Below are 25,082 nucleotides of genomic sequence, written 5' to 3'. Positions count from 1 at the left end.
AGGAATTAAAAGACAGAGTTCCAAGTGTGAAAAAAAAAATTCCAGTTGCGAACTTGGCAGCTACTCGCTGCGTGGCAATTAAGCAATTTAAGTGCGTTGGAATGTTTGTCGTTTGGAGACAGTGGATGGCTGGGAAATAAAATAAAATAAAATAAATATGTATAAACAAGATCAGAAACTGATCGACTGTTTTGCTGAGTAAAATGAAATGAACTATGATCAGACCCACAAAAACATCTCACGGCCAAGAACAAAAAAAGACACAGGGAAGTTGAATATAATTTCCAGTTTGATATAATTTTCTTTAAGTCTGATGGGCTCTTTGAAATGCCTGCTTTGAAAATGCAGCAAGTGACGCCAGTTTGACTCAGCAACATGAACATTGGTAGGAAGGTCTCACATGAGCTGTGCAGACGCAGAAAAGAAAAGTGTGAAAAATGGATAAGAACAAAAATCTTCCCCCAAAGACAGATTCACTAAACATCAAATCTGGTAGACCGACAAAAAAAAAAAAGTCAATAGACAGAAATAATTTTGATTTAAGGTGGTAATTCATTGCATATTTCTATTTAAACTTGATGCAATATTATGCGCAAATACATTTCTGAATGTGCACTTTTTATATTTACCTAAATAAAGCAATTTCTTACCGTTTCATGAGCGCTAACAATTAGATGACGTAAAATCAGCAGAGATTCACGCAGTTAGCTAAACAGTAAAGTATATGAACAGTCGTCATTTTTGCGGCACAACCGTTTGTTTACCCTGCACAACGCTAACCGGCGTGTTCGACGTTTAAATCTCAACAAATGACAATAAGCGAGCACAATTCTAAATTTTAGCAAAAGAAGTGTTCATAAATCATCCTTACCGAAATGCACCACCGACTGACGCTGCCGTTGTATTTCGATGAGCTCCAAGCGCGCCGCCGCCGCAGTGGCCGAGTGCCCGTGCGCGTCGAGGAAGGGCGCGCGGATAGTGCCACCTTGAGATGATGAAGAAAAACTTTTTTTTTAAACTATTAAACACAAAATACATAAATATGAGATTCGGGGTGCGTTCCACCTTAACAACAAATCTGGGGGGAAAAAAAGGTGCAATATCTCAAAATTAAATCAGGTTTGGAAACCGTTTGAAATAATTCGAACATTTATCACTTACCTGCAGGAGGAGAGTTTAGGAACCTCTGGTATGTGTTATTGCGGTGATGCAAAATACATATTTGACAATATGACGCATTTTCAGTTAAGGTGGCGTATAATTGGTCATGACAAAGCTTTGCGTCGTTACGTCGGGCACAAGCTATACGTTCTGCGCGCGTAATGAACTCGCAAGCAGTATTTCCATGGTAACCTCAGTGCAGACACTCATTTCCGATAGTTCTATGAAGGCAACGTTTGCAGTTAGCTACATTACGTAAAAAGTGCGGTGCGCGCTAATCCATTAGTAAAAATATCGGAAGAGATACGCCAGTACGCTGTACTGGCCTGGCTCACCGACGTGCACACTTGGCGGCCATGTTGGGAGGGGCGACAGCCCCATTAAATGTATTAAGTTAGTCATTCCTAATCAATTTTCATGACGTTGACGTTTTATGTCAATATCAAAACATGTTTCATTATACACAACATATTTGTGCATGAATAAAAAAGTCTTTTTTTTTAACGCGAGATTGTTTTTCCACTATGTAAATGAGTGAATTTGCATTTTTTGCTCGTTTGTGTGTCTTCGTGCCTTGCGTGTGTTAAAGTGATTGTGTGTGTGTGTGTGCATGGAGAGTGTGTTATTCATCTCTCTGCAGTGCTCTTCCTCTGCGGTGGTGGCTGTTATGTAACGTAATGAAAAAAAAAAAGGGGGGGGGGCGTAAGAGGGGTACACTGCAACAAAGAAGGCTCGATCAACCACGCACAAAACACACAGGTGCTTTGTATACGTACTTCATGTTCAAGCAGACAGAAACGCAGGGTAGCGTGAGGAGAAAAAAATACAAATTAATTAAGAAACGAAAAAAAAAAAAGGTTACACCCTGATTGTGTAACATGAACCGCAAGCAGCAAATTGAATAATTAGTGATACGATTTTGGAGTGAATAATCCTCAAGGGAGAGGCAATCATCAGAAGAGTTGACTTATTTCTAGATTCAAAGTGAATATATACATAAAGGATGAAAGAGTCCCTTGTGTTTGTTAAAAGCAGAAATGTTGTCTTATCGTAAGATGAATAAATTAGTATAGAAATAAGTTGATTATAAAAATATGATTCATTTCATAGCGTTCAATTTTGATGGGTTGTATGTATACCTCGCAGCCATGTGGTATATTTTCAAGGTAGAAAGCCAAAGACTAAATTGACTCATTATGGTTTATTTCTTCATTTGTACACCAGCGTTCTTAGGGAGGAGTCGTCATCACTTTTCTATCGTACCGAGAATTAGAAAAACAAAATCTAAACAAAAACATGCACGTTGTTTCTCCGCATAACTGACAGCGCTTGATGATAGCTAATCACTAGCTAGCTTTCATTAATAATTGAAGACGTTTTCAATTTGGGAATCTTTAAAAATCTATGTAAGCCCGTTTTAAGAGAGCTGTTGTGTCATGCAAATGAGCCACAGCTCACCGGCCACATTTTCATTTTCAACATAATTTCACACTTGATGGCAGGGCAGGCTTTTCACAAAGGAAAATCCAAACTTGATCTCTGCCACCGAGTTCAACGACTTGCATTTTTCCCCCCGGCAAACCTGAAGAGCATTTGCACGTAATTTCTTCATCGCATTCTGAAGCTCAGGGGTCACCTTACAAAGGAGTTTTTTTTTTTTCTTCAACCACGCACACAATGCCAGAAAGCTTTACTGTAGTCGGAACAACTTATTGGGCCAGTTTGGTTAAGTTATTGGCAGGCTGGACTTCCAAATAAAAATCCGAGCTGTGGCTTGTGACCCCCAGTTTGAGAACCCGTGTTGTAATTATTATTTTCACTATTATTATTAATCATCGTCTCTAACTCACAGTGCCGATTGGACCACGGGCGTAGCTACGCAAAGCTAAGCTAAGCCGTGTCGATGCTACAATCACTTGATATTCCAGCATTACCGTTTCTCCCCCCCCCCCCCACACACACACACATACACACTGATTTAAAAAAAGATCAAATAAAAACAAGACATTCAGATAGCAGACGATACACACGCAAGCACACATATAGAAAACAGTGAATTGAGTCCTTCTCTCTGCTGATGACATCACTGATCACACCAATGACATCATTGGCTTGGTCCCTGCCGCCTCTGAGAGTCCAGTGTCGAGCAAGAAGAGCAAGAGGAGGAGAAAAAGAAGAAGGAAGGTTGGCAGGCGCAAGTTAGCGGTTGTTCTTGGCCGCCTCCTTAGCGGCCACGATGAGCGGGGTCAGGCTAGAGAGAGGTTTGGCCATCTTCAGGAACTGGTGCTGAGCAGGAAAGGAAGAGACTTGATTTTACCCCCAAAAATAATAAAAGACCATCATGCCTGCGCTATAATGTAGATTTAGACGCATTTTAAATTGTTTTATATTTCAACCTGGAGTGAGTTGAGTAGTGCTTTTTTTTTCCCCTGGTACCTGCAGCAATTCTTTGGCCGAGCCTCTCTTCTCCACGTCCATCTCTAGACATCGATTCAGGAAATCCCTGAAGGTGGCTGACAGTTTCTCGGGGTTCTGTAACTCCGGCGTCCCATTGGTGGCGATCAGATAGAGTGCCTGGACCACCACATGACAACACATTTTTAACTACAGTGACCCCTGGTGGTGATGGAAAGTTAAACACTACAAAAAAGAAAAACTATTCTTGTACGATAAAATTTTTCTGGAAACTGTATCTTACCCTGAGCGGGTTTTCATTGAGGTATGGCGGCTCGCCTTCCACCATCTCGATGGCCATGATGCCAAGGGACCAGATGTCCACTTTGGGGCCGTAGGCTTTGCGGGTCACCACCTCCGGAGCCATCCAGTAGGGCGTGCCCACCATGGTGCTCCGTTTGCTCTGCTCTGGAGTGATCTGAGCGCAGAAGCCGAAGTCAGCTGCAAACAAACAAAAAAAAAAGGGGAGGGGGCAACAAATTTAAACTAAACTTCACTTCAAAAAACTATGGGGAGCTGTAAAAAATGTCTAAATAGCACCAGAGTGCCTCCTTCTGGTTAAAATTAGCAACATCAACCAGCAAGACTGCACACACAGAAACATGCAATAATGCCAATAAGATTTTTTTTTCTTCTTCTTCAAAAGTGGACCACTGACTGAGCTTGACGGATCCGTCCATCCCGAGCAGGATGTTGTCACTCTTGATGTCTCTGTGGATGACTTGGTTGGAGTGGAGGAACTCCAACGCTTGCAGACACTAGGGGGCAACAAAGGCCGTCACAATACTACAAGTACTCCTGAATTTTTTTTTTTTTTTTTACCTCTCTGCACACGGCTGCTATCTGAGCTTCATCCATGCAAGTCTCTGTGACCACATCAGTTAAAGAACCGCCGGCCAGGTATTCCATCACTACCCACAGCTCGTCACCAACCAGGTAACTATGGCGACAGATAACATAACATGAAGCACGTGTTTAGTTCGGCAATGCCAAAAGGTCATCTGACCTGTCCAGGTAGTTGACGATATTGGGGTTCTTGTTTTCCCTCATGACCAGGATCTCATTGATGATGAGTTCTTTCTTAGGCTGCTGTTGCAGATTCATCTGCTTGATGGCCACCTGATGCACAAAAACATCAAGTGTCAATCTTGCGTAGCATTAACACAGTGGTGTCTCATTTGTAAAGTAAGTCAAACAAAACTAGCCAACAAATTGACCAGATAAACCAAATAATTAACCAACCTCTTGTCCAGTGGCGATATCGATGGCTGTATAAACTGTGCCGGATGCGCTGGCGCCACAAAACAACAATTAAATGTCACTTTTGCTACTTTCCAAACATCAACAAAATCTATTTCTACTCACCCTTGTCCAATCTTCTCAAAGCGAGTGTATTTCTTTTTTGGGTCTCCGACACTCACAATGGTCCCTGTGTGACACACACACGGAAATACTGAAGTGGTAAATTCTCTATTGAGGTTGAATTAAGATGATAGAACACTGATATCATGTGTCTATCATCTTTCTTCATTTGTGAGACTCAGCTGCATGCTGACTGACGTGAAGAGAAAAACAAAGAGAGGTCACAAACAATATGGAGGGATAAGGAAATGCCCCCCACAGTAATAAAACCCAATATTATTGAAAACAGAAAGGGATGAAATAAAATTCAAAATAGTATTGGAATAGAAATTAAACAGAAATTAAAATGTAAATATTAACTAAATAGATCAGAAATTCAAGTCAAAATTAGGTGTCAAAGTGAAAACAAAATGATAGTAACTGGAAATGAAGTAAAATGTATGCAAGAATTGGAAAAGAATAGAAATAAAATGGGTGATAAAATATGAAAAGCAATAGAATAGAAACAAAACAAAAATATCTTAACAAAAAAAAAAAATAGAAATAGTAGGAAAGCTTTGTTCTGCGAGGTAACCACACTGGGAAAGTTTTGGACAAACCCCCGAAAGAACAGCCAATCAGATGAGAGGATTGGACAAAAGGGGCGGGGACAGTGTGCGGGGCCCAGTCAATTAGACTGACAGACAGTATCCTCATCTTACCAGCAGAGGGCGGCCTGAGTACATCTTCACAGGCGTGTGCGGTTTAGGGAAATACAGTACATGTATCAACGTAATTTCTATTCTTTTCTACATTTTAAAACCCCAAAATTCCAATGTTATTGACCGTTTTTGATGACCCTTGAAACTTACTGAGCTTCTCCAAGATCTCCTCATCCGACATCTTCTTCTTGCGTCCTTTGTCCTGAGGGCGGGGCAGGGAGGGCCCCGGCGCAGGGGTGGCCCCCGGCGGGCTACTGGGAGGGGCGCCTTCCGTGGCAGAGCAACCGGGCGGGGTGACGGCTGTGGCGGACGTCGTGGAGGAGGTTGGCACCACGATGGGGGAAGTGGCGGCGTCTTTGGTGGGAGGAGGCGGAAGGGGCTCGATGACGGAGCGGGTGTAAATCTGACAACATACAATTTAAGATTACTTTTTCATATTTTGGATTGCGCATTTGTGTGTGTTTGTTTAAACAGTCTGAGCAACAGTCCAATGATGGGGAAATAATTTGCCACAATTTAAATCATCAGTGAAAGTTTGCGTGTTCCAATCAGGACTAATAGTCATCACCATGGAGACAGACGCTGGAGGGCACCATAGCAGCAGCCTGTCGACCGCCAACATGTCTGAGAGCAACTATGTGCGTGCGTGCATTAGCGCGCCCTCTTACCGATTTAGTGTGTTCCGGCCGTGGGGCGATGACGGGCGGCGGTTCGGCTTCGTCCTCGTCTTCATCCTCCGACACGGTGGCGATGGCGGGCATCTCCGAGACGCTCTTGGAGATCTGTGACAGACGAGGACAGAATCATCGGTGACATCACTTCCTGTTTGGCTGAATGCTTTCTTCATCATGTTAATTTTCAATATTTTCTCAAAACTACTGTGACAGGATACTAGGACAGTAGGATGCAAGGAGACAAGGATGCTGGGCTTGTTTCCAAGCTGCAGAGGCAAGAAAGCTCAAATGTGCTGATTCACGTTGCAGAGAAAAGCAGCAAAGTAAATAAATTTGAAAAAGTCTTGCTCATCACTTTCTGTCCTCGCCTTCATTGTCACCTTGTCAGCATCTCATCAACAAATCCAATACAAGCCAACGCTTTCCAAGAGAGATCCTGATAATAACACTTACCGTTGTGGTGGACGAAGCGAAGACATCTGCGCTTTTGTCTGTGTAGGGGGAAAAAGGAAGTTACATTTGGCCAGGAGAGGTGTGTGTGTGTGTTTGTGTACCTGTGAAGCTCATGTATTTCTGGCTGTTGCTGGTTTCCTTGGAGTCGTAGAACTTGAGAACGTCAAGCACAGCCTGGAAGAACATGGCAGTCATGGAAGTTGGTAGGCAGGCAGGTTCTATTTGCCAATGCTGGTATGATCTTTACCTGAGGATTCTTCTTTTGCTCCAGTTTGGTGATGTTGGACGTCTGCAGGAGGCGGGCCCACTGCTCGGGCATGCCCTACACAGACAGAGAAGATGCTCCATTTGCAATTGCAGAAATGGGTCGCGCAATCTTGCTCTCAGACTGGGTCAGCACATGAAAGTTTACACTTGATTTCTTTTTCTGCTTAAATGATTCAGCCGGCGTGACTTGACTAAAACAAAAAAAAACTAAATATACACGAGCGCAGTAGCCAAAAGAGGTCAGTGAGGCGGATCGAGATTGAAACGAAACAAGGCCTCTTTGTCTGATGGGATTATTCAAAGCAACAAAAAAAAGTTCACACACACACACACATTTTGGTCGCACACTTACGGTAAACTCGCCCGTGACGGCGTCAAAGCCGACATGGATGGTGTGTTCAAAATCAGATGGGAGAGAAATCTCGGGCCGCTCTTTCTTTTTATACGCTGAAACACAAATATTTGTTCTGTGTCATGGCGGTTATAAGAAAACATTTGCCCATGCGTACATAACTGAGATTGGTTTAGCCAATTAGAAGCCAGAGCGGGAAAAGGCACATAATTCTGCAATGTATGATTTTTTAATTTTTTTATTAGTGCTCACTCTTGTCACCGCCGCCCGTCAGGATGAAGCGAATGGATCGGTCTTTCTTCTTCTTGTCCTCAGGGTTGGGGGGCAGCGGTTTGGAGCCGTGATTGACGGGGGCGGGGTCTTTGCCGCACGAGCCAATCATCGTGCTGGTGTTCCTCATGGGCGGGGCCGGCGGCTTGTCCTCCACCTCCCCGTTGTCGCACATTTTCTGTTCCTGAGATTTCACACCGATGTTAAACATTGATTCATGAATTCATTTTCACACTTTGTCCATGAAGGCAAATTCATTATTAATACATGACAAGAGAAACATTTGACGTTCACACACATCTAAACTGCTGTGCAATCTGGATCGGATCTGGATTCAACGTTAGCCTGCATACACACATCCTGCTAGATTGAATAATACAATTAGAATAAAAGGAGATTTAACTCTACACAATTAAACTTATTTTTGTTTCACACCAGATTAATTAAATGTTTCATGTAAAGATGTTTAATTTCCCAAAAAGGGATTCAAATGAATGATGCCATTTGAATTTCAAGAAATAAAATAAATATACTTTGTAGTAAAAGGCCTGAGATTTAAAAAAAAAGTTTGTTTCCAAATAAATAAATAAAATGCAAGATAAAGATCTTACCTGAAACGAGACACGAGCACCACGAAAACCAAACCGCAAGTGTAGCGCACAAGCACCTCGGACATCTTTTTACACAACCCTTGTGTGATGTCACTCTGTGATGTCACGAGGTGAGTCACATGACACACACATATATACATATACAAACAGTGTCATGTGGCATTTCCCCTTCAAAAGACAATATGACATTTGTGTGACCCAGACAACAATCAAACCAATAAACTTTACTCACATGCACTGAAACTCGATCGGAAGACTCGCACCCGGCCACAAAGTGCGCTTTGTTGACGGCCGTTAGACGTTCAAACGTTTGCGAGGAAGTGACCCGATCTTTGTTGGTCTTGAACACACACACACAGGTGTAAAGCTAGCGTATAAGGTCTCAGCTTTTGGAGGAACTCACTCAATAGAACGTAACTTGATACAGGTGAGTCCTCTTCCGACTGTTGCCATTTTGCACACACAAATATAATACGTACAGTGAAGGCAGTTTTCATAGGCAAAAAAATCTTTCTGCTATCCAGATCTTCATCCTGACATAACCCGCTTTCTCCACTCTAGCAAACTTTGCCACTTGGCGAGGTTCCACAACATGACCAAGATTTTATTGCGACTGTACTTTGAAATGAAGATTCAGGTAGGTGCAAAGTTCAACGGGAAACGAAACGTTTTATTTAGTGTGTCACTTGATTGTTGTCTGGCACACACAAGTGTCATTTTGTTTTTTGGGGGAGCAAACACCACATGATACTGTGTGCACCTGACGGCAGTGTCTGAAATGAGACACCCCGTCAGCACCTCCCTGCTAGCTTCTGTTTGCGTGTGCGTGTGTATTTTGTATTGTGTTGCAAAAGAACACACCTTCTTGTTCATCCTTACAAAGCTGTGCTTGTTCTTCTCAGTTTCGGACTTCCTGCATCTTGGTCTCTTAACATCCAATCTACTTATGCTAGACGTGCCAAACTTTGGTTTGCTAAATCAAACTAGCCTCAAAAACTGAATGTTCCAAAGATGGCATAAGAAGAAAAAGAAATGGGAAGTCACAAGTGAAATGGTCCAAGAAACCAAAGTCTTCATCACTGTGTGTGGACAGTAAGATGTGATGTGGTCATCCGCACACAAACACACACACACACACACTTTTATAACTTCCTGGAAGGACACATCACGGAGTAACAGCCAAGAAGAGCTCATTGCCTGCAAGGATGCATGACGCCCCGCCCAACAACAACAACATCACCACGGCAACCACAACCTCGAACTATGTGCGAGTGTATGCGGTCATCAATTAGACAACGAGAAAGTAGCAAGGAAAGAGTAAAGACTTGAAAATAAAACTATTGTGGTAAATAAAAGGACAAAAAAAATGCACACACACGCAAATACACACATCTAACACCAAACTCAGGCACTTAACATATCACACACACTGTAGTCACAGCTGGTCTTTAAATGCAATATAGACGGGTGCATGACAGATGGTTGTGTGTGTGTGTGTTGTGCTCAGTTAAAATTGGAAAAAAAAAAGTATGACATCATCATAATAATAATGCACTGCATCTGTTTCATATCAGGGTTAATATGTGATGGACACGCCCAAACCAGATCAGCATCTTTTACTAAGTAAACATTACACACATACTAGGTCAACTCCATGGGAATATGAATAAACTCAAAGGCTGTATTTCATACGAACATACTATAAGCATTGCCCAAAAGTTACAAAGTTAGTTGTTGCTATAGTGACCAACACTAGAAATAAATGAGGAACAAAATTTTCACAAAGTAACAATCATGGCAACAAGTAGATGCTACAGTTGCTATCAAGGCCATAAGTAGAAGCTAGTGGCGAGGGAAAAAAAACAAGCAAATGGAAAGCGTAGCCAAATGTAGAAGTCACTGGCAGGAAAATAATCTCCGCCAACAAGTAGAAAATAGAAGGTGACATTGAGGTTGTAATTACAAGCTAATAAAACAAGCTGGAGCAACAAATACAGTATAAGATAGTCGAAACTAATAATTTAAAGCTAATAGAACTAAAAATAGAGGTTAGCATTGGTTAGCGACAGTTAACGCAGGGTGTTGGCCAGGGTGGAGGTTTTAAAGCCAACATAGAAGAGCCGGGGCGACATACTGATGGATTGTGATTGTGACTCGCTGTCACACTCCACTAAAATCACATTCATGCTCCAGTTCGCGGCTAACGACAACAAAGACATGCTAATAGACCTCTGCTTTGTGTAGTGAAACTTTCCAAAAACGTCCCGTTGGTGTTTACTTAGTCATCGGGTGACTTCCTGGTTCTTGGTCGATGACTCAAAAGGCAATGAGGGGATTGACGCTGCCTTTTGGAATGATAAGAAAAAAAAAGAGAAAGTGGCGCCGATTGAGACCGCTCTCCCTTTCTCGCATATTTTTCTGTGTAGCTGAACCTTGCCCGCCCCCTCCCGCCTTCCTTTTAGGACATTGTTAAGCTTTTTAAAGACTCTCTTACATTCATTATTACACACACAGCTGTCAGGGTGGTTGCCGTGGCAACCTCATCAATAATGGAGGCCACGCTAGTGCATGATGGGAGGGACCTAGCTTGTCACAATGTAAAAAATTGTTTTTAAAAATCAAGTTGTTGCTTTGATACGGCCAGCATTGACCTAAAAAGTTCTAACTGACTGAAAAACTTCAAAAGTTCAAACTTGATTGTGTTTTGTAAATGAAGCCCTGCAGGTTCACACTCATGTTGTTAGTGTAAGCAGTGTGGGGACGCACTTTCAAGTCAAAGAAAAACACAAACGTGAACAAAATGCTGGCAGCTGTGCACACGTTCACACATCATCGATACAATAAACATGCACAGACACACGCACACACAAACAAACACACACACAGTCGCGATTTAGACGTAGCTAAGCTCTTATTACAGCAGGCTAATGCTGCATTTCGCCACCTGTGAATCTACTTTTCGTCTACGCGTGTGTTTGTGTGTGTGTGTCTGAGTGTCTTGATCACTTATGTCAAATACACATACGCACACATTCAAACTCGCAGTGACAGTCGGCTTTTCTGAAGCTTTTGCTAATCGTACCGCATGCTAAGCATCACAGACACACAAAGGTGTTAAAGTGTGTGTGTGTGTGAGTGCACATGAAGGACACGCAAAATGTGTGACACGTCGGCGTCGTTTGCAACCCAAGTGCGAACAAATCAAACGTCCCCTTTGGCTGGAATGTGGGCAGGGGGGCACTTGGGGGTCACTGTAGCTGTGGCTAAAGATGTCAAAATAACAAGAAAAAAAACCCCACATTGGTTTAACCAACTAACTTGACCAGGTGATTAACTAGCTGGTTGACTTACAGGTCAATTAACTGACAAACAAACCAAATAACTAACTGCTTAAATGATTTAAAAAGTTAATCCACTGACTGACAGACTAGTTGAATAACTAACCAATTGACTCATTAACTGGGTGACAGATAAACCAGCTAACCGACTACCAAATCAACTGACTAATGAACTGGCCAAATGGCTAAGTAGGGGTCAAACTTACGAACATAACTAACCGGACTTACTTCGTGACTGTCTTACAGACCAACAGCTTGACCAAGTAATTGACTGGCTAAACTACTGGCCAACTAACTGACAACTAACAAGCCGAATGACAAACGAAGAGGTTAACACACCTGACCGAGTCAATCATATTCCACTCCAATCCTTTAGGTGGCAGTACGAGCATTTCAAAACACTTCAAGACTGCAGAAGACAACTGCCAGTCTCTTAACCTAGATTCTCACGAGAATACTCAGCGGCTTCTTAATTTTGCCGGCGGTCCTAAACGTCGTTTTAAATTCTTTTCAGGGACCAGATCAGGAGAGACTTCCTGTGTGATGGAGTATTTATAGATGACGATGTTAGCGCTGCTTCACTGCACACGTCAGACACACAAGAGCTGGAAAGAGCTGCAAAAGGCTGAGGAGCAACACACTCGTCCATCCTTTTTATCAACACACTTCACCATGATGTCACATTCTTTCAGGTAGCAAAAATCGAGCTATTCCTTTATGAGATTTTATTTTAAGGCCAAATCACCCTAACAAAAACAGGCAATAGCCACGAAACCACAGTAGAAGAAAATTTATCATACTGTTGCCACTGCAAAAAAACACAAGGCAAGTCGATATGGACATTAGCAAACTTGTTTCCATCCATGCAAGAAGTGAAGACAAGTCACCACAGATGTATTCTTTCATTCCTTCATTAAGTCATCCATTGATTGATCAATTATGCAAATGAGCCAACTGGGCGCGAGGTGCTGAGGCGTGCGGAAACTGGAGCCACGTGACCATCTAGGAACGTTCATCGCCATCCATCAGCGCAGACACACACTGACTCGCTTCAGATTAAAACACCAACTTGTTACCTGCACCAAGGAAGAGCAGCTTAATTTATCTGCTTGTTTGTGTGCAATTTTTTCCTATGATCGACATCAACCTGGTGTTCTTCCCACCATGGCAATGTCTCCACCCATTTATTAGTCCTTCTACCTAACTATCCTTACAATATTTCATGCATTCATTCATTCATTCATTCGGTTCACGGGTAGTTGTAGTAGTATCCACCCAGCTGTCAAAACACCACATAAAACCAAGTTGAATCCAGATCTGATCCCAATTGCATTTACACTGATTTAAGACAACAATGCCTTCTTCTTGCTGAGGTCTCTGCAGCACCTATTAAAACTTCAGCGTGTGTTCTCCTCGCACTTTGTCATCTTGTAATTAATTTATTGAACACAAAGTGACCACAGCCAATCTGACATAAAAGCCGATATGACCACATCAAGCACAGCTTAATAATAGTTTTAATCATGAGAATAATAAAAGCATAAAAAAACACATTATGAAAGCAAGATAAAAGCTCTGTTTCAGTTTGTGTTCTTAACCCTTCTTGTGCTGCTGCTCCGCCACACCTCATCTCGTTCGAACATCGATCACAAGTTGAATGAAAAAGTAGAGAAATGAAGCTCACCTTTTGTCTGATGGCTGGTCAAAATCCGCAGGGAGGGGAATAGGAACGAAATATGGATCCAAGACGGTGCCACGCCGTCTGAAGTCGCCCCTAAAGTGACTCCGCCACCTGTGTTGCTTCGTCCTGCTGCCCCAAGCCGAGCTGAGCAACCTCTCCCGGCCTATTGTTAGCTAGCCACCGGGGTGCCTCCCCGGCGATGAAATCCCCGCCTCCTTCTTGGCAGAGCGGCCACGCTACTGGTCACTGTGTCCTCTTCCTCGTTGCTGATTGGTTGTTGAGGACGTTCCTTAAACACCACGAGGTTTCCACAGGATAGCAAGGAGGGAGCGCAGGTGGTGCGTTCAGGGACAATGGGGAATTACGTCGGCGGCATGCGCATGAGCTGGCAACGCCTTCCTGGCTGTCATCCACCTGCTGTGATTTTAATATTTCATGCCACGCGGTCACGTGACACGTCATTAACAACCAAAATCATATGAATAATATATTACAGTTATAATATATTATAGTTAATGTTTTCTTACTGTTTGTTGATCATTTTTATTTTCTGTTTTGTCGGATAAAAAAATCTGACAATACAATTGGAAGCAGTCAGTGTTTTGCTACACAAAGGACAAACAATTCTTCGGTTGCTGACTCCATTTAATCAGATTCGAAGTCTGTAGCAATATTTACTGTCTGTCTGTCTGTCCGTCTGTCTCTCCAGCTATTCATCTCTCATCTCTTGAAGACTGAACAGTAGCGACATCTAGAGGCCAAAAAAAGGGGGTCTGCTCCCCACTAACATCCCAAAGAGCAGAGGGAGGACTTGCTCACTTCCGCACCATGTGACCGATCCTGCGACACTGACGCTCCTTCGTGCCGGGCTGCACCCATCCGTCCCTGGCATAGAGGAGCAGCAGGCCCCGCTAATAAGCCAGTGACGGCCAGCCGCCAGATCACCCAGCATGTCCGCGGACGTCGCGGTGTCTCTGGCGGTGATGGCGTCGGCCGTCGTCCTGAGCGACGTCGCGCGCCGGATCTCCAGGCACCTGCTCCCGAGAACGAGCATGTGCGAGTACGCGGCGGAGTTTGCATCCGCCTTCCAGTTGTGCTGCTGCACAAATGAGCTTCGACTCCTGGGCGAGACGGGTGCTCTCCGAGGCGGAGCCGCACTGGTGTTGACTTACGCTGCCGCCGTGGTGCACGCGCTCACTTTCCGTGGTGCTACTGGAAACCCCATCGCTGTGCTCGAGCACGCGTACCGCGGCAGGACGTCGGGAGCGCGCGCACTGCTGGGCATCGTCTGCCAGTTCTTGGCCGCCGCCGCCTCGCGCCCTATAGTGCAGGTGCTCTGGGGGCGGGGCCTATCCGAGATGCACGCACGCCACGCGCTCAAAAACTTCCAGTGCGCGAGCGCCATTCGCGCGACGTTACCGGAGGCCGTGTGCGTCGAGATGGCGTGCGCGTTTGCCGTCCAGAGTGCGCACGCTCACACCCGCAGGATACAAGAGAAGTACCGAGTTCATGTCGTAGCCGCTGTCATCACGTCTGTTGTTTACGCAGGTATGTGAAGTACACACGTGATCGTTACTGAGTGGAGTGTGCTTGTTCCGGTGTATGTTGATCTTAATGTCCATTAATTTACAGCTCATTGTCCTGGTCCTGTTTGGTGTGTGTTCATGCAGGTGGTAGCATGACTGGGGCAGTGTACAATCCTGCATTGGCTTTCTCAACTCAATTTGGCTGCATTGGAAACTCGTTGGCGGAATACTGCATGGTCTACTGGATGGGACCCCTGATGGGTGAGACACGTGAAAGATGTGGAAGACAATCTTGCGTTCTCATCCTCACCTTGTACTTGTTCCTGCAGGCATGCTGGCATCCGTGTTGATTTTTGACCCAACATCCAGCCAGCCGTCGCCTCAGCATGTCACCAAGAGTAAATGATGAAGCTGCATCAACATGAGCACAAACTAAAAAACACAAGTTTCTTATCTCAAGTGTGAAGAGCTTTTAGGATTTGTTCATAGTAGTTCACTGTAACACTGTTATGTTCTAATCATAACTTTTTTTGAGGCCACTAAAAAGTACAATGTTATCCACATATTAACTGTTATTAATATTTGTGGGTAGCTATTTATAACAAGTGGTTAAAATTCATTATACACTTGTTAGCCATGCTTTTTGTTTACAGTATTCCTCAATTCTAATACTATTCAAATTGATCAAAGGTTAGATTTCCCAGCAGCCATGAATGCAGCACAAATTTTGTAAATAAAATACAAAAACATTTCTAGAAAACGTAATCTTTTATTGAGAATTGACTACAAACGATGCCTCATTGTTACAGTTGTTTACATACAAAAAGTAACTTGGGGAGGAATGAACTATTTTGGTTAGCAACAACACAAGTTAGGATGACTGACAGCGACAAACAGGAAGTGCCCAGGACGCCTTGAAGGAGTGCAGCTGCCACGATGTATCCGTGGTCCATCTACACACAGGACAATCTATTTAGTAAAAGTTCTATCTACGTGTGTGTGCATGTGTGAGACTGACCAGTGGTCAACATCTGCATCCTCAAACTGTCCTGCTTCGGCATCAGCGTCTCCATCTACCTCCATGCCATCTACATACGTGTAAAAAAAAAAACATCTTCAATAGTAGTACCTTGACGGACCAGTTCAGTAAAAACAAACCACGAGTGACTCCAGAGGCAATGTCATCTGGAAAATCAAAGGTACTCGAGTCCCACCTTCAAAGCGTCCGTCTCCCTGCTCGGTGCGTACACCGCCCATGTGGTATCTCTGTGCCACGCTTTGTGCCAACATGCCCTCCAGCCTCTCAAGCGTGGCTTGGCCCTCCTGAGTCAGTGAAGAAAGACCCTCGTCACACGTGTAGAACGTCGGGATGTCGGCGTGGCCGTGCTCTGATCCAAGGATTGAGACACACTGTTAAAAACGGGTTCAAGCTCAGCGAGTGTGAAGGATGCTCTTACCGGCCTCTGTAAAGACACACAAGGAAAGACATGGTAGTTAGTGTGTGTATGAGCGTGGATGCCTGCGTGTGTGTCTTACCGGCCTCCTCCACGTCATACTCTTCTCCTTCAAAGTCATTGTCAGAATCCTCATCTTCAGGGTCAGGATGCAGCGCCTGACACTCGCACATTGCTGCAAACATCGAGTCCACTGGAGACACGCAGGTACAAGTGTGTCGACACAAGAACATAACACGACCGCAACGATATCGTGGCAATTTTAATATTGAACTCACGCGCTGCTTTGTCACCGGGCACAAATCGAATCTCCGTGATACCTCCTTCCTCATCATCTCCACCATCATCTTCATCTTCCGAACTACCCACTCCGTCATCCTCATCTTCTGCCGGCTTCTCTGCCATTTCGGCCTCATTCTCCTCTGGTAGGAAGGTAGTATATGGAAAGCCACTTAAGCATTTATTCCATATCTTTGACAAATAAATTCTTATTTTTGCATAGCAAGCCTGAAGGAATGCACAGAGCGTTAACGACAAACGCTGTGTAGAAGTGCTGACCGCTGAGTTTTCCGTTGACCATGACGTAGAGATGTTCTTGCGGGTACGCGCTGACATCTCTGGAGATGGCGTGCAGGCCGATGGTAGGGTACTCCAGACTGAACCCCAACCCCGCACCATCAAACCATGACAAACGCCTGCAAACAGTTGAGCAATGTGTACATTTTATCCAACACATGTTTTGTCTTGTTAAATTAAAACGCAATGTGAATCGTTAGGATTTTGTCTTTGGGTCAATTTTCTGATTCTTATTTATTTTGAAGTTTTACTTTATATTACAAAAAAAAAAAACGAAATGTTATGACTCAGCCATCTTAAAGCATTTTTAATATCAACCCAAGTAAAGCGGTTCTCAAGCGTTCCGTCTCAATTCAAACTTTTACATGCTTTTATTTTACAAAATTTCCGATGCTAGATTTTACCGGAAGTTCCGGTTGCTGCTAGTGTGTGAGTAAAGCTCACATTTATGTCTTTAATGTAAATCAGAATAAACACAAATAGTTTCGAACACCAATACAATTATTTTATCATCACTTTAAAACACGCACACGATGAAACAAGTTGGTGAAAAATTGCATTAGCAATAGCATTCCGAAATGCTCCGCAAACTTACGTTTCGGCGACATAAAGCGTCCCGTTACCCAGCTTGTGTCCGTCCAAGACGGCCGCCGTGTCGGCCTGTTGCAGCCGAATTCCTTCGGTAGGAGGTCGGAGGTTCTTTAGCAAAACCATGGCGCGTTTGCACAAACGAAGACGTCAACAACCTCAAAGCTCTCGTGGCTAAACCTTAGCTTAGCTTACGTGGATAGAACAAATCCCTTTCATGTATTTATCCCGCAGAGAAGCTTAATCAGCCAGCCGGGCTGTGCGTGAGATATCCAGACTTATAAAACCGAACTTGTTGGGTCCAGAAAGCGCCAAGGCGAACTGGGTCGACGACGTGCGACGTTTGCCGCTAGATGCTGCTACAAGCGTGACGTTTATACGTATGCTTGAAATCTCGCGAGACCAGTGTGACAACGTGGCCTGGCGTGGTCTCGTTAAAAACCACACAGAATGAATAAATAATGCATAAATAAAACGAATACTTTTCAACAACTCTTTAATTACAAATCTATAGTAGCAGCATCCACACCAGGAAGTGATGTCACAAGCAAACATAACGAAATGACATTGGGCATATTTTTAGTCTGAGCACAAAAATAGTAAATAAGTTTTTCAGTCATCATTAGATAGGTTCCTCCCCAAAAATGTGGCAAGGCATATTTTCAAGTGCCAAACTGAATATGTTGGGGTTCACTGTAAATGCCATAAATTGGTGACAAAACAATATTTTCTTTTTAAATATGGCTCAGCTTCCCCTCTAAAATTTGCAAAGAGGTGAACTTGCAAATGCCGCACTGCAAAAACACGTGGCTTGGCTTTATTAAGGCTCATATTAGTCTCTTTCAGCAGCTTTTAGATCCCATTGTGGGGTGAGGGTCACACAGGACCCAGACTCGGTTGAGGGTCTCCTTTTAAGGGGCTTCAGCTGCCCAGGTCCGAAAACATGTCAGTGAGGGTGGACTGTCTGCTGCTATCATTTTGAGAGGAGGAGGTGGACACTTCTGAGGAGGAAGAGGACGATGACGAGGAGGAGGAGGAGGTAGACAGTGATAAGGGGGAGGTCATACTAGTCCTGGAGTTTCTCCTGCGGGTGTCGGGGCCTACGCGTCTGAGCAGATACGCGTCTATTGTGCCTTTTCTCCGGTCAGTTTGCTGCTGCCTCTCCTCTTGGTCGAGCTTCTCTTGCAGGAGCAGTGCCATCTGCCGGTCAGCCTCCTCCTGCTGACGGCGCCGCTCCAACTGGGCTTCTAGTTCCGCTTGTAACACCAAAGCGCCCTCTAGGGGCGGAGCCGAAGAAGATGACGAGGGCAAATGGAGGCGGACTCGCTTTGCCTCCTCTTCGTCGGCAGGTTCAGAGCTCTTCCTCTTCGACGTTCCTGCATCAGTGTGACGGATTCGGCAGTATCGCGCCTCCAGCGGCGAGGCCGGGCCGGGACAAGGGGGTTCCGGTTGGTCCTGCTGAGTCCTGTATAGGTCCGCTTGAGGGAGATGCTGCCCATGGGAGAGACGAATATTCTCCTGGAAAATGTCAACCGATGATCTTTTGTCAGCAAGTAGTCTGTTTGGCTTTGGTGATTTCAAACAAAAAAATCACCTGTTGCAATCATAATAAAGACATTGCTCATATGTTTGTGACTGACCTTGTTAGAAATCAAAGTGGAGGTCGAGCTGCACTCTGATGGGCTGGACTTGGACGGAAGTCGACACAAGAACCTACAAATATTCAAATGGTTTAAGACGGCCATATTGTATCCCACGGCTTCATTACACAACTGACTTTTCAATGTGTCCCGCCGTGTTGACTTTCTTCTTGGCCGGAGTGATGTGAGCACGATGATGGTTGTCAGGGGAGACGGGAGCGGTGTTCTACAACAAGAGAAGTCAACATCAGTCAACGTGTTTACCCCCCCTGCAATTATAGAAGAGTAGAGACAATGCCGTGACTGACCAGCTCTTTGTTGAGCACCTTGGCCAGCTGCTCATCTTCCTCGCTCCTCTTCCGCTCTTCCTGAAGGATCTCCTCCTCCTCGGCCAGGAGTTTGTGGATGTACTCCTCGCTGGCACGCTGCTCCTCCTCTTCTAGCTCGCGCTTCTCCTCAGACAACTGACAACAACGACACAAGTTGAGATCCCTCCCTTGCGTCGGAGGCCTTTGTAAAATAGCAGATTGATGTCATCATTTCTGAGGGGTAAGAACTCTATGTAATAAATAAAATTTTAAAAAAATGGGACGGCTGATGTTTAGCTTACTTACTTTGTTGATCTGCTCCTGATATTCTTGTCTCAGCTCACCAGGCTGACTTGTTCTGGGGGAAAAAACTAACACACACATACAAACATGGACAGACACACACAAGAAAGACAAATACTTAGTATCGGTGTCTACTTAAAACTCATAATGGCAGGATGCCGTGGTGGTACCCGTCAGGTCGTCATCATTGACGGCATCCTGCCCGCCGAGACGTCGTTGGCAGTGCTGCGGGAAGCTGAGCTGGATCTGTGTCCACAACTGCTGGTTGACCAGAGTCTTGTTCTTGTTGTTCAGCCGAACCCATGTGGACACACGCTTCCTGCACATGGGACAGCACAACGCGCTCTTGTCCACGGATTCCAAGAAGCAAGCCTGACCACAAAAACACACAATGCATGTTAAATGCCTCTTTTTCTCAAAGGTTTAAATTGATGGTGTAAACGAAGCGTGTCTGAAGACTCACCTTGCAGAAGGTGTGCATGCAAGGAAGCGTCACCGGCTCAAGAAACAAATCCAAACACACTGGACACAGACAGTCGTCCAGGGACAGCGGCTCCTCTCTCTTCCCCTTGCACTTCCCCTTGCCTTTACCACTCGACTGGGTTGGGTCTGGCACCTCGGCGTCTGAATCTGGCATGATCTTCTTCTCTCCTTCTTGCTCCTAGTGGCCAGTGGAGGCAGACGACAATGCGGTGAGGTTTCCACAACAAATGCAACAGCTATTACTCACTATGAGATATTGTAATAATCAATACCGAATGTCTTAATTTTCCCGGCTGGTCTTCGTCCCAACATCCGCGAACATCGAGGGTTGACTGCAAATAAACTTTCCTGGAAACATTCCAGCACAGATCACTTTGCATGTAGTACAAACGTGTCAAAGCTAATCTGCATCTCTTTGACAACAACCGGTCTGGTGTCACAACTCCAGGCAGTCAACAAAACAGAATAGTTACTTCTAACTAGTATTACCTCTTGAGTTGTGTCCTCTCAGTAGCTTTAATGGACGATTCTTAAATTTGCTCCTAGTCCCAAACAATCCCAGTTAGCCGTTAGCTCTAAAGCTAAACCAAGTCAGGCCGCCACAACTCCCGCTCGGACGGACGAATAAAGGAACGCCAAAGTAATCTATTAATCAAGTTTAGTCGATATATAATGATCTCTCAGGTGGGTGAGTTTACAATGTGGTTAGTAGTTAACTTGGGAAGATAATGCTCTACCATTACCCGCGCGATGAGGATGGTGACGTCTGCGCACGCGCATGACGAAACGTCTGGAAAAGCGGATGACAACATTTTGAGTGCTGCTACTTGTAAAATATGTTTTGAACATTTATTAGACATAGTAATGTCATGTCTAATATTTACCTTAAATAAATAGACAATTATTGTGGCATTAATAAGTGGTGTATAAATCATCTTATACATTTTTATTCTTGACCATTCAAAGTATTGGCGAATCACCTGCACTCTTTGACAACAAATATGGCGTTCATATGGTTTGCTCAAAAATGATGTTTGGGAAATACTAAAGATTTTGAAGTAACGAAGCATAAATCAGAAAATGCCGCTGCGTGGATTAAAAAAGTCATATATAATTTGGCTAAATAATTTTTATTTGTTTTTGTGCTGGTGTTTGTTTTTATTGTGAGTGAATCATTAACATTCCATTTCAAGCTGGCACTTTTTCCACCATTTCTACGATGCATCACTCGTTGACGAAACCGTCGCTCCAAGGGAAAACTGCGCTTTTCTCCTTGTTGCATTTGCTTCCGGACTGGTGCGAGGCCTTCGCCCCGTCGCCACAGCGGTGCTTCTTGAGCTGCCTGGAGTCAGAGAACCCGCGGCCGCAACTCTGGCACGAGTACAGCTTTACGCCCGTGTGGATCTGCATGTGCGACTTGAGCTGGTTGGACTGGCGGAACTTGCGGCCGCACTGTTGGCACTCGTAGGGCTTCTCGCCCGTGTGCACCAGGAGGTGTCGGTGGTAGTTCTGCGTCGTCCTGAAGGCCTTCCCGCACTGTTGGCACTGGTGCGGCTTGACGCCTGTGTGCAGCAGCTCGTGCTGGCGTAGCTGCGACTGAACCAGGAAGGCCTTCTGGCAAAAACCGCAGACGTGCGGCCGGTCGCCGCTGTGCTGGCGCATGTGGTAAATGTACAGGTGGCGCTGGTGGAAGGACTTCCCGCACGTCTCGCAGACAAACTCCTTGTGCTCGGCGTGGCTCTTCTCGTGCGTGCGAAGCGTGCTGACGCTGCTGAAGCTCTTGGCGCAGCTCTTGCAGCTGAAGGCCTTCATGCTCGCCGATGCCCGCCGACGGCGCCGGTTGCCGGCGGGCGCGCCGCCCGCCTTGGCGTGCTCCTTGTTCTTGTGGACCACGAGCTGGTGCTTCTGCAGCTGGCAGTTGTAGAAGAAGGTCTTGCCGCACAGGTCGCACATGAAGGGTTTCTCCACGCCGTGCGCGAGCATGTGCGTTTTCAGGGCCCACGTTCCGGAGAAGCCTTCGCCGCACTTCTCACACCTGCCGCACATGCAACAATGACTTTTTAATGTGGATGGATGGATGGATGCTTTCCATCAGTTTTCCTTTTTTTGGTGTATCTGTGTGCGAACTTAAAGTGATCTTACTTGAAGGGCTTTTCTCCGCTGTGGAGGCGCAGGTGCCTTTGGAAGTTGTACTTGAGTCCGAAGCTGAGTCCGCAGGTCTGACAGACGAAAGGCTTCTCCCCCGTGTGGACCACACGGTGCTGCAGCAGACCCATACGGCACTTGAAGGCCTTGTTGCACTCGCCGCACGAGAAGGGTCGCTCGTCCGAGTGCGAGCGCTTGTGGACGCGCAGGTTCCCGCTGGTGGAAAAGCGCTTGCCGCACGTCTGGCAGGGGTACGGCCGCGCCCCCGTGTGGACCGTCTGGTGCTCGCGTAAGCTTTTTTTCCTCAGGAAGCCTTTGCCGCACACGTCGCACATGAAGGGCTTGACATCAGCGTGCGAGATCTCGTGGTATCGAAGCACAGCCGCCGAGGTGAATGTGCGGCCGCAGGTGGCGCAGCGCAGGGGCGTTGCCTCCAGCCGGTGCGACGCTTGATGGGCGCGCAGCTGCCGGGCCAGACGGAATTTCCGATTGCACTGCTCGCACGCCAGCATCTTGTCAGGGTCTCGTTCCTGGGCCTCGCGTAGCTGGTGGGCCTGCTGGTGTTTGTGCAGTGTTTTTGCCTTTGCAATGGGGGGGAAAAGAAATCAATCCACAATCTTTATTTACAGATTCTTTTTTTCCACATACCTGGTAGAAGCCTTTGTCACACAGCGTGCACGGGAAGGGTTTGGTGTGGCGCAAGGCGTGTTTGCGAAGCTGGTGTTGCTGGTGGAAGCCTTTGTCGCACAGCTCGCAGAAGAAGCGCTTGTTCTTGTACTGCTCACGCCGGCGCTTATTCTCCAGCTCCTTCAGTTCTTCTTCACTTGCAGCTACATCATAAAGAAAAAAACGTTTAGCCTCCAAAAGCGAACTGCATTTTGGAACTTGAGCAAGATTTTCTATTCAATAAAATGAATTCATTATTTCGGCGGTTTATATTTACAGCATCGCTTTGATATTCGTGCTTGTGCCATGTTGTTTTTTATTAACCTGTTGAGTAAACATGGATGCTCACTACTTTTCCAAGTGCATTGTGGCATTCTGAGTGCCCTTCGTTTATCCTTTCAGGACATTTGGACACCGCAAAAAAATATAAATACTTAATAGTGTGTTTTATTCATCCCGTAATGGTAATGAATTACCTGGTTGAGTGTGGGTCACCCTCTCCTTTTCTGATTTAACGTCAACTGGTTCTGCCGTCTTACTGGCCTCCTGAACGACAAATAAATAAATTAGTGACCAAAACTGACATAGTGTGAAGGAAACTGGAGAGAAAAACAACAAAACATGCCCAACCTTTTCGTGAAGCTCCGTCTCGTTCTTGGTGGCCACCAACTTCTCAGGCTCCAGCTGCTCATCCACGACAGGAAGTGACATCACGACTTCACCCTGAGCGTGATCTTCAAGGTGGTCTTCAGATGGCGTCACCAAGGGGAAATTTGGGACCCTGAATGTGCTGTGAACCGGCGAGCTGATGATGACTAGAGGAGCCTGAGCCGTACCGCCGCCGCCACTGCTCGCTTTGCTGGAAATCGCTTTGGCCGAGTTGATGATTGACATGGCGAGGCTCATGGGGGCAGCGACCTGTCGTTTGTCGTCTCCTGCTAAATGACAATGAACAATTAAGTTTGAGTTCAATTATACCCATTTTGGTTAAGGTTGAACAATTCTGAAAAATAAGCTACTTTCTTACTCTTTGTTTTCTCCATCGTAGATGTTTGCTTGTCCCTCAGCTCAACCTCCAGCTGCCCCACTTTGTCTCGAAAGGTGTCATCTTCCTTGGGCAAGGTTGCCAGGAGCTGTCCAAACACACTGCAGATTTGCCGGACTGCCTCCTTCGCTGCCACACTCAAGATGGATGTTAGCTGACGCTGAGGAGGGAGAGGACATGAGGCTACAAGCACATATGCGGGGCCCATAATTTGACAAAGGAAATTGCGCCCTCTTCCGTTTTGGAGCGTATACTACAAGTTATTTGAGTTGTGACAGCAGTTTGCTTGTCAATGTAACCACGGTCGATTTGATGAAATACATATAGAATTTTTTAAAATATAAAATTATATTAACGTAACTGATAAATAAATTCTACTTATTGATTTATTTGCCTCGGCGAAAAGGGAAGTGAGGACGGGATTGTTATCTGGCTCTCGTTACTCTTCTCCTATAAACTTCCAGCCTCCCCTCCGTTCGTCTTCGTAAGTTGATAAGAATAAAACGAATATTACTACAATTAATAACAACCGCTGCTTACCTTCAGCTCGGCGTTGTCTGCAGCCTGGATCTGCCCGCCAACGAGGCTCCTGTGGAAAACTCCCACAGCTGCATCCACCGCCATCTCCATGATGAGCGTCGCCTGCGAGCGGAAAGTTTCGGCGATTGTCGCCTCGTCGTGGCTAGGCCGCTCCATCCAGACCTAAAGCAGGTCGCCAGGACGGATGTAAAATTTTAGAAAAATATTTATTATAATGAACAACTAATTCTGGTCTAACAAATTTGGGTCTTTAACAAAAACAGAGGCAATAATTCGGGATGGTTATCTGCGTTCAGACGTCCAATATGTCTGCGATGTTTACATCCGGGTCACGTCGGAGTCGTTTGAGAGTCGAGTTCGCAGCTAATGTGTGACGTAATTAGGAAGCGACAATTTTATTTATTTTTATTTTTTCATTCATTACGTGTTGCTGTCGCATAATTGACGTAATGAAACGTCAGCTGGTGGAACTGCGGTAATTTAT

General features: G+C 45.2%; 5 protein-coding genes across 8 annotated transcripts; 1 reads left to right on the top strand and 4 right to left on the bottom strand.

Moving 5' to 3' along the window:
• Positions 1 to 2,347: 2,347 nt before the first annotated feature.
• pak1 (p21 protein (Cdc42/Rac)-activated kinase 1) lies at positions 2,348 to 13,498 on the bottom strand. 3 transcript variants are annotated; one of them, XM_088380273.1, is made up of 16 exons: positions 13,328 to 13,498; positions 7,677 to 7,878; positions 7,425 to 7,519; positions 7,053 to 7,127; positions 6,907 to 6,979; positions 6,806 to 6,843; positions 6,347 to 6,460; positions 5,829 to 6,081; positions 4,981 to 5,044; positions 4,858 to 4,906; positions 4,622 to 4,734; positions 4,438 to 4,555; positions 4,274 to 4,373; positions 3,860 to 4,056; positions 3,598 to 3,735; positions 2,348 to 3,447 (listed from the first exon to the last, which is right to left on the bottom strand). In XM_088380273.1, exons 2-16 carry the CDS (start codon positions 7,867 to 7,869, stop codon positions 3,361 to 3,363), a joined length of 1,707 nt encoding a protein of 568 aa, XP_088236399.1. In that variant the 5' UTR covers positions 7,870 to 7,878; positions 13,328 to 13,498; the 3' UTR covers positions 2,348 to 3,360. The 3 variants fall into 3 exon arrangements, with proteins under 3 accessions (XP_088236399.1, XP_088236397.1, XP_088236400.1); XM_088380271.1 differs by lacking the exon at positions 13,328 to 13,498 and adding an exon at positions 9,167 to 9,318; XM_088380274.1 differs by lacking the exon at positions 13,328 to 13,498 and adding an exon at positions 8,306 to 8,422.
• A 613-nt stretch (positions 13,499 to 14,111) lies between these two features.
• aqp11 (aquaporin 11) lies at positions 14,112 to 15,610 on the top strand. Its single transcript, XM_088380311.1, has 3 exons — positions 14,112 to 14,872; positions 14,995 to 15,111; positions 15,180 to 15,610. The coding sequence occupies exons 1-3, from the start codon at positions 14,275 to 14,277 to the stop codon at positions 15,254 to 15,256; spliced, it is 792 nt and encodes a 263-aa protein (XP_088236437.1). The 5' UTR covers positions 14,112 to 14,274; the 3' UTR covers positions 15,257 to 15,610.
• On the bottom strand, positions 15,600 to 17,857 carry clns1a (chloride channel, nucleotide-sensitive, 1A). Its single transcript, XM_088380335.1, has 8 exons — positions 17,476 to 17,857; positions 16,863 to 16,999; positions 16,583 to 16,726; positions 16,387 to 16,497; positions 16,308 to 16,313; positions 16,065 to 16,238; positions 15,869 to 15,938; positions 15,600 to 15,803 (listed from the first exon to the last, which is right to left on the bottom strand). Coding segments are annotated over exons 1-8 (762 nt in total). The 5' UTR covers positions 17,595 to 17,857; the 3' UTR covers positions 15,600 to 15,802.
• Positions 17,858 to 17,950: 93 nt separating this feature from the next.
• On the bottom strand, positions 17,951 to 20,999 carry LOC148395560 (E3 ubiquitin-protein ligase rnf168-like). Its single transcript, XM_088380294.1, has 9 exons — positions 20,692 to 20,999; positions 20,475 to 20,550; positions 20,183 to 20,380; positions 19,890 to 20,091; positions 19,723 to 19,787; positions 19,417 to 19,572; positions 19,246 to 19,334; positions 19,109 to 19,181; positions 17,951 to 18,986 (listed from the first exon to the last, which is right to left on the bottom strand). The coding sequence occupies exons 3-9, from the start codon at positions 20,354 to 20,356 to the stop codon at positions 18,390 to 18,392; spliced, it is 1,356 nt and encodes a 451-aa protein (XP_088236420.1). The 5' UTR covers positions 20,357 to 20,380; positions 20,475 to 20,550; positions 20,692 to 20,999; the 3' UTR covers positions 17,951 to 18,389.
• Positions 21,000 to 21,313: 314 nt separating this feature from the next.
• LOC148395559 (uncharacterized) lies at positions 21,314 to 24,965 on the bottom strand. 2 transcript variants are annotated; one of them, XM_088380257.1, is made up of 7 exons: positions 24,599 to 24,965; positions 24,041 to 24,218; positions 23,644 to 23,948; positions 23,490 to 23,559; positions 22,996 to 23,177; positions 22,345 to 22,928; positions 21,314 to 22,237 (listed from the first exon to the last, which is right to left on the bottom strand). In XM_088380257.1, exons 1-7 carry the CDS (start codon positions 24,752 to 24,754, stop codon positions 21,427 to 21,429), a joined length of 2,286 nt encoding a protein of 761 aa, XP_088236383.1. In that variant the 5' UTR covers positions 24,755 to 24,965; the 3' UTR covers positions 21,314 to 21,426. The 2 variants fall into 2 exon arrangements, with proteins under 2 accessions (XP_088236383.1, XP_088236382.1); XM_088380256.1 differs by having other exon boundaries at positions 23,644 to 23,951; positions 24,599 to 24,964.
• Positions 24,966 to 25,082: the final 117 nt, after the last annotated feature.

Source organism: Syngnathus floridae, chromosome 7 (assembly GCF_059516105.1).
Source record: "Syngnathus floridae isolate MCC-2025c chromosome 7, RoL_Sflo_1.0, whole genome shotgun sequence".
Lineage (NCBI taxonomy): Eukaryota > Metazoa > Chordata > Actinopteri > Syngnathiformes > Syngnathidae > Syngnathus > Syngnathus floridae.
Note: the sequence above shows the minus strand (reverse complement) of the source record. Positions and strands in the feature narration are given on the sequence as shown.

Excerpts from the sequence above, each read along its gene's own strand:
- pak1 (XM_088380271.1), bottom strand. Across the intron at positions 6,844-6,906 it reads GAAATACATGAGCTTCACAG|ACAAAAGCGCAGATGTCTTC; the intron begins GTACACAAACAC and ends CCCCCTACACAG. Across the intron at positions 4,374-4,437 it reads TAGCAGCCGTGTGCAGAGAG|TGTCTGCAAGCGTTGGAGTT; the intron begins GTAAAAAAAAAA and ends GTTGCCCCCTAG.
- aqp11 (XM_088380311.1), top strand. The coding sequence starts at position 14,275 with ATGTCCGCGGACGTCGCGGTGTCTCTGGCGGTGATGGCGTCGGCCGTC. Across the intron at positions 14,873-14,994 it reads CACGTCTGTTGTTTACGCAG|GTGGTAGCATGACTGGGGCA; the intron begins GTATGTGAAGTA and ends GTGTTCATGCAG. Across the intron at positions 15,112-15,179 it reads CTGGATGGGACCCCTGATGG|GCATGCTGGCATCCGTGTTG; the intron begins GTGAGACACGTG and ends TTGTTCCTGCAG.
- clns1a (XM_088380335.1), bottom strand. The coding sequence starts at position 17,594 with ATGGTTTTGCTAAAGAACCTCCGACCTCCTACCGAAGGAATTCGGCTG. Across the intron at positions 16,727-16,862 it reads GGTCAACGGAAAACTCAGCG|AGGAGAATGAGGCCGAAATG; the intron begins GTCAGCACTTCT and ends CCTTCCTACCAG. Across the intron at positions 15,939-16,064 it reads GGGAGACGGACGCTTTGAAG|ATGGCATGGAGGTAGATGGA; the intron begins GTGGGACTCGAG and ends ACACGTATGTAG.
- LOC148395560 (XM_088380294.1), bottom strand. The coding sequence starts at position 20,356 with ATGCCAGATTCAGACGCCGAGGTGCCAGACCCAACCCAGTCGAGTGGT. Across the intron at positions 19,573-19,722 it reads ATCAGGAGCAGATCAACAAA|TTGTCTGAGGAGAAGCGCGA; the intron begins GTAAGTAAGCTA and ends CGTTGTTGTCAG. Across the intron at positions 19,182-19,245 it reads ACGGCGGGACACATTGAAAA|GTTCTTGTGTCGACTTCCGT; the intron begins GTCAGTTGTGTA and ends GAATATTTGTAG.
- LOC148395559 (XM_088380256.1), bottom strand. The coding sequence starts at position 24,754 with ATGGAGCGGCCTAGCCACGACGAGGCGACAATCGCCGAAACTTTCCGC. Across the intron at positions 24,219-24,598 it reads CAGACAACGCCGAGCTGAAG|CGTCAGCTAACATCCATCTT; the intron begins GTAAGCAGCGGT and ends CTCCCTCCTCAG. Across the intron at positions 23,560-23,643 it reads AGACGGAGCTTCACGAAAAG|GAGGCCAGTAAGACGGCAGA; the intron begins GTTGGGCATGTT and ends TTTGTCGTTCAG.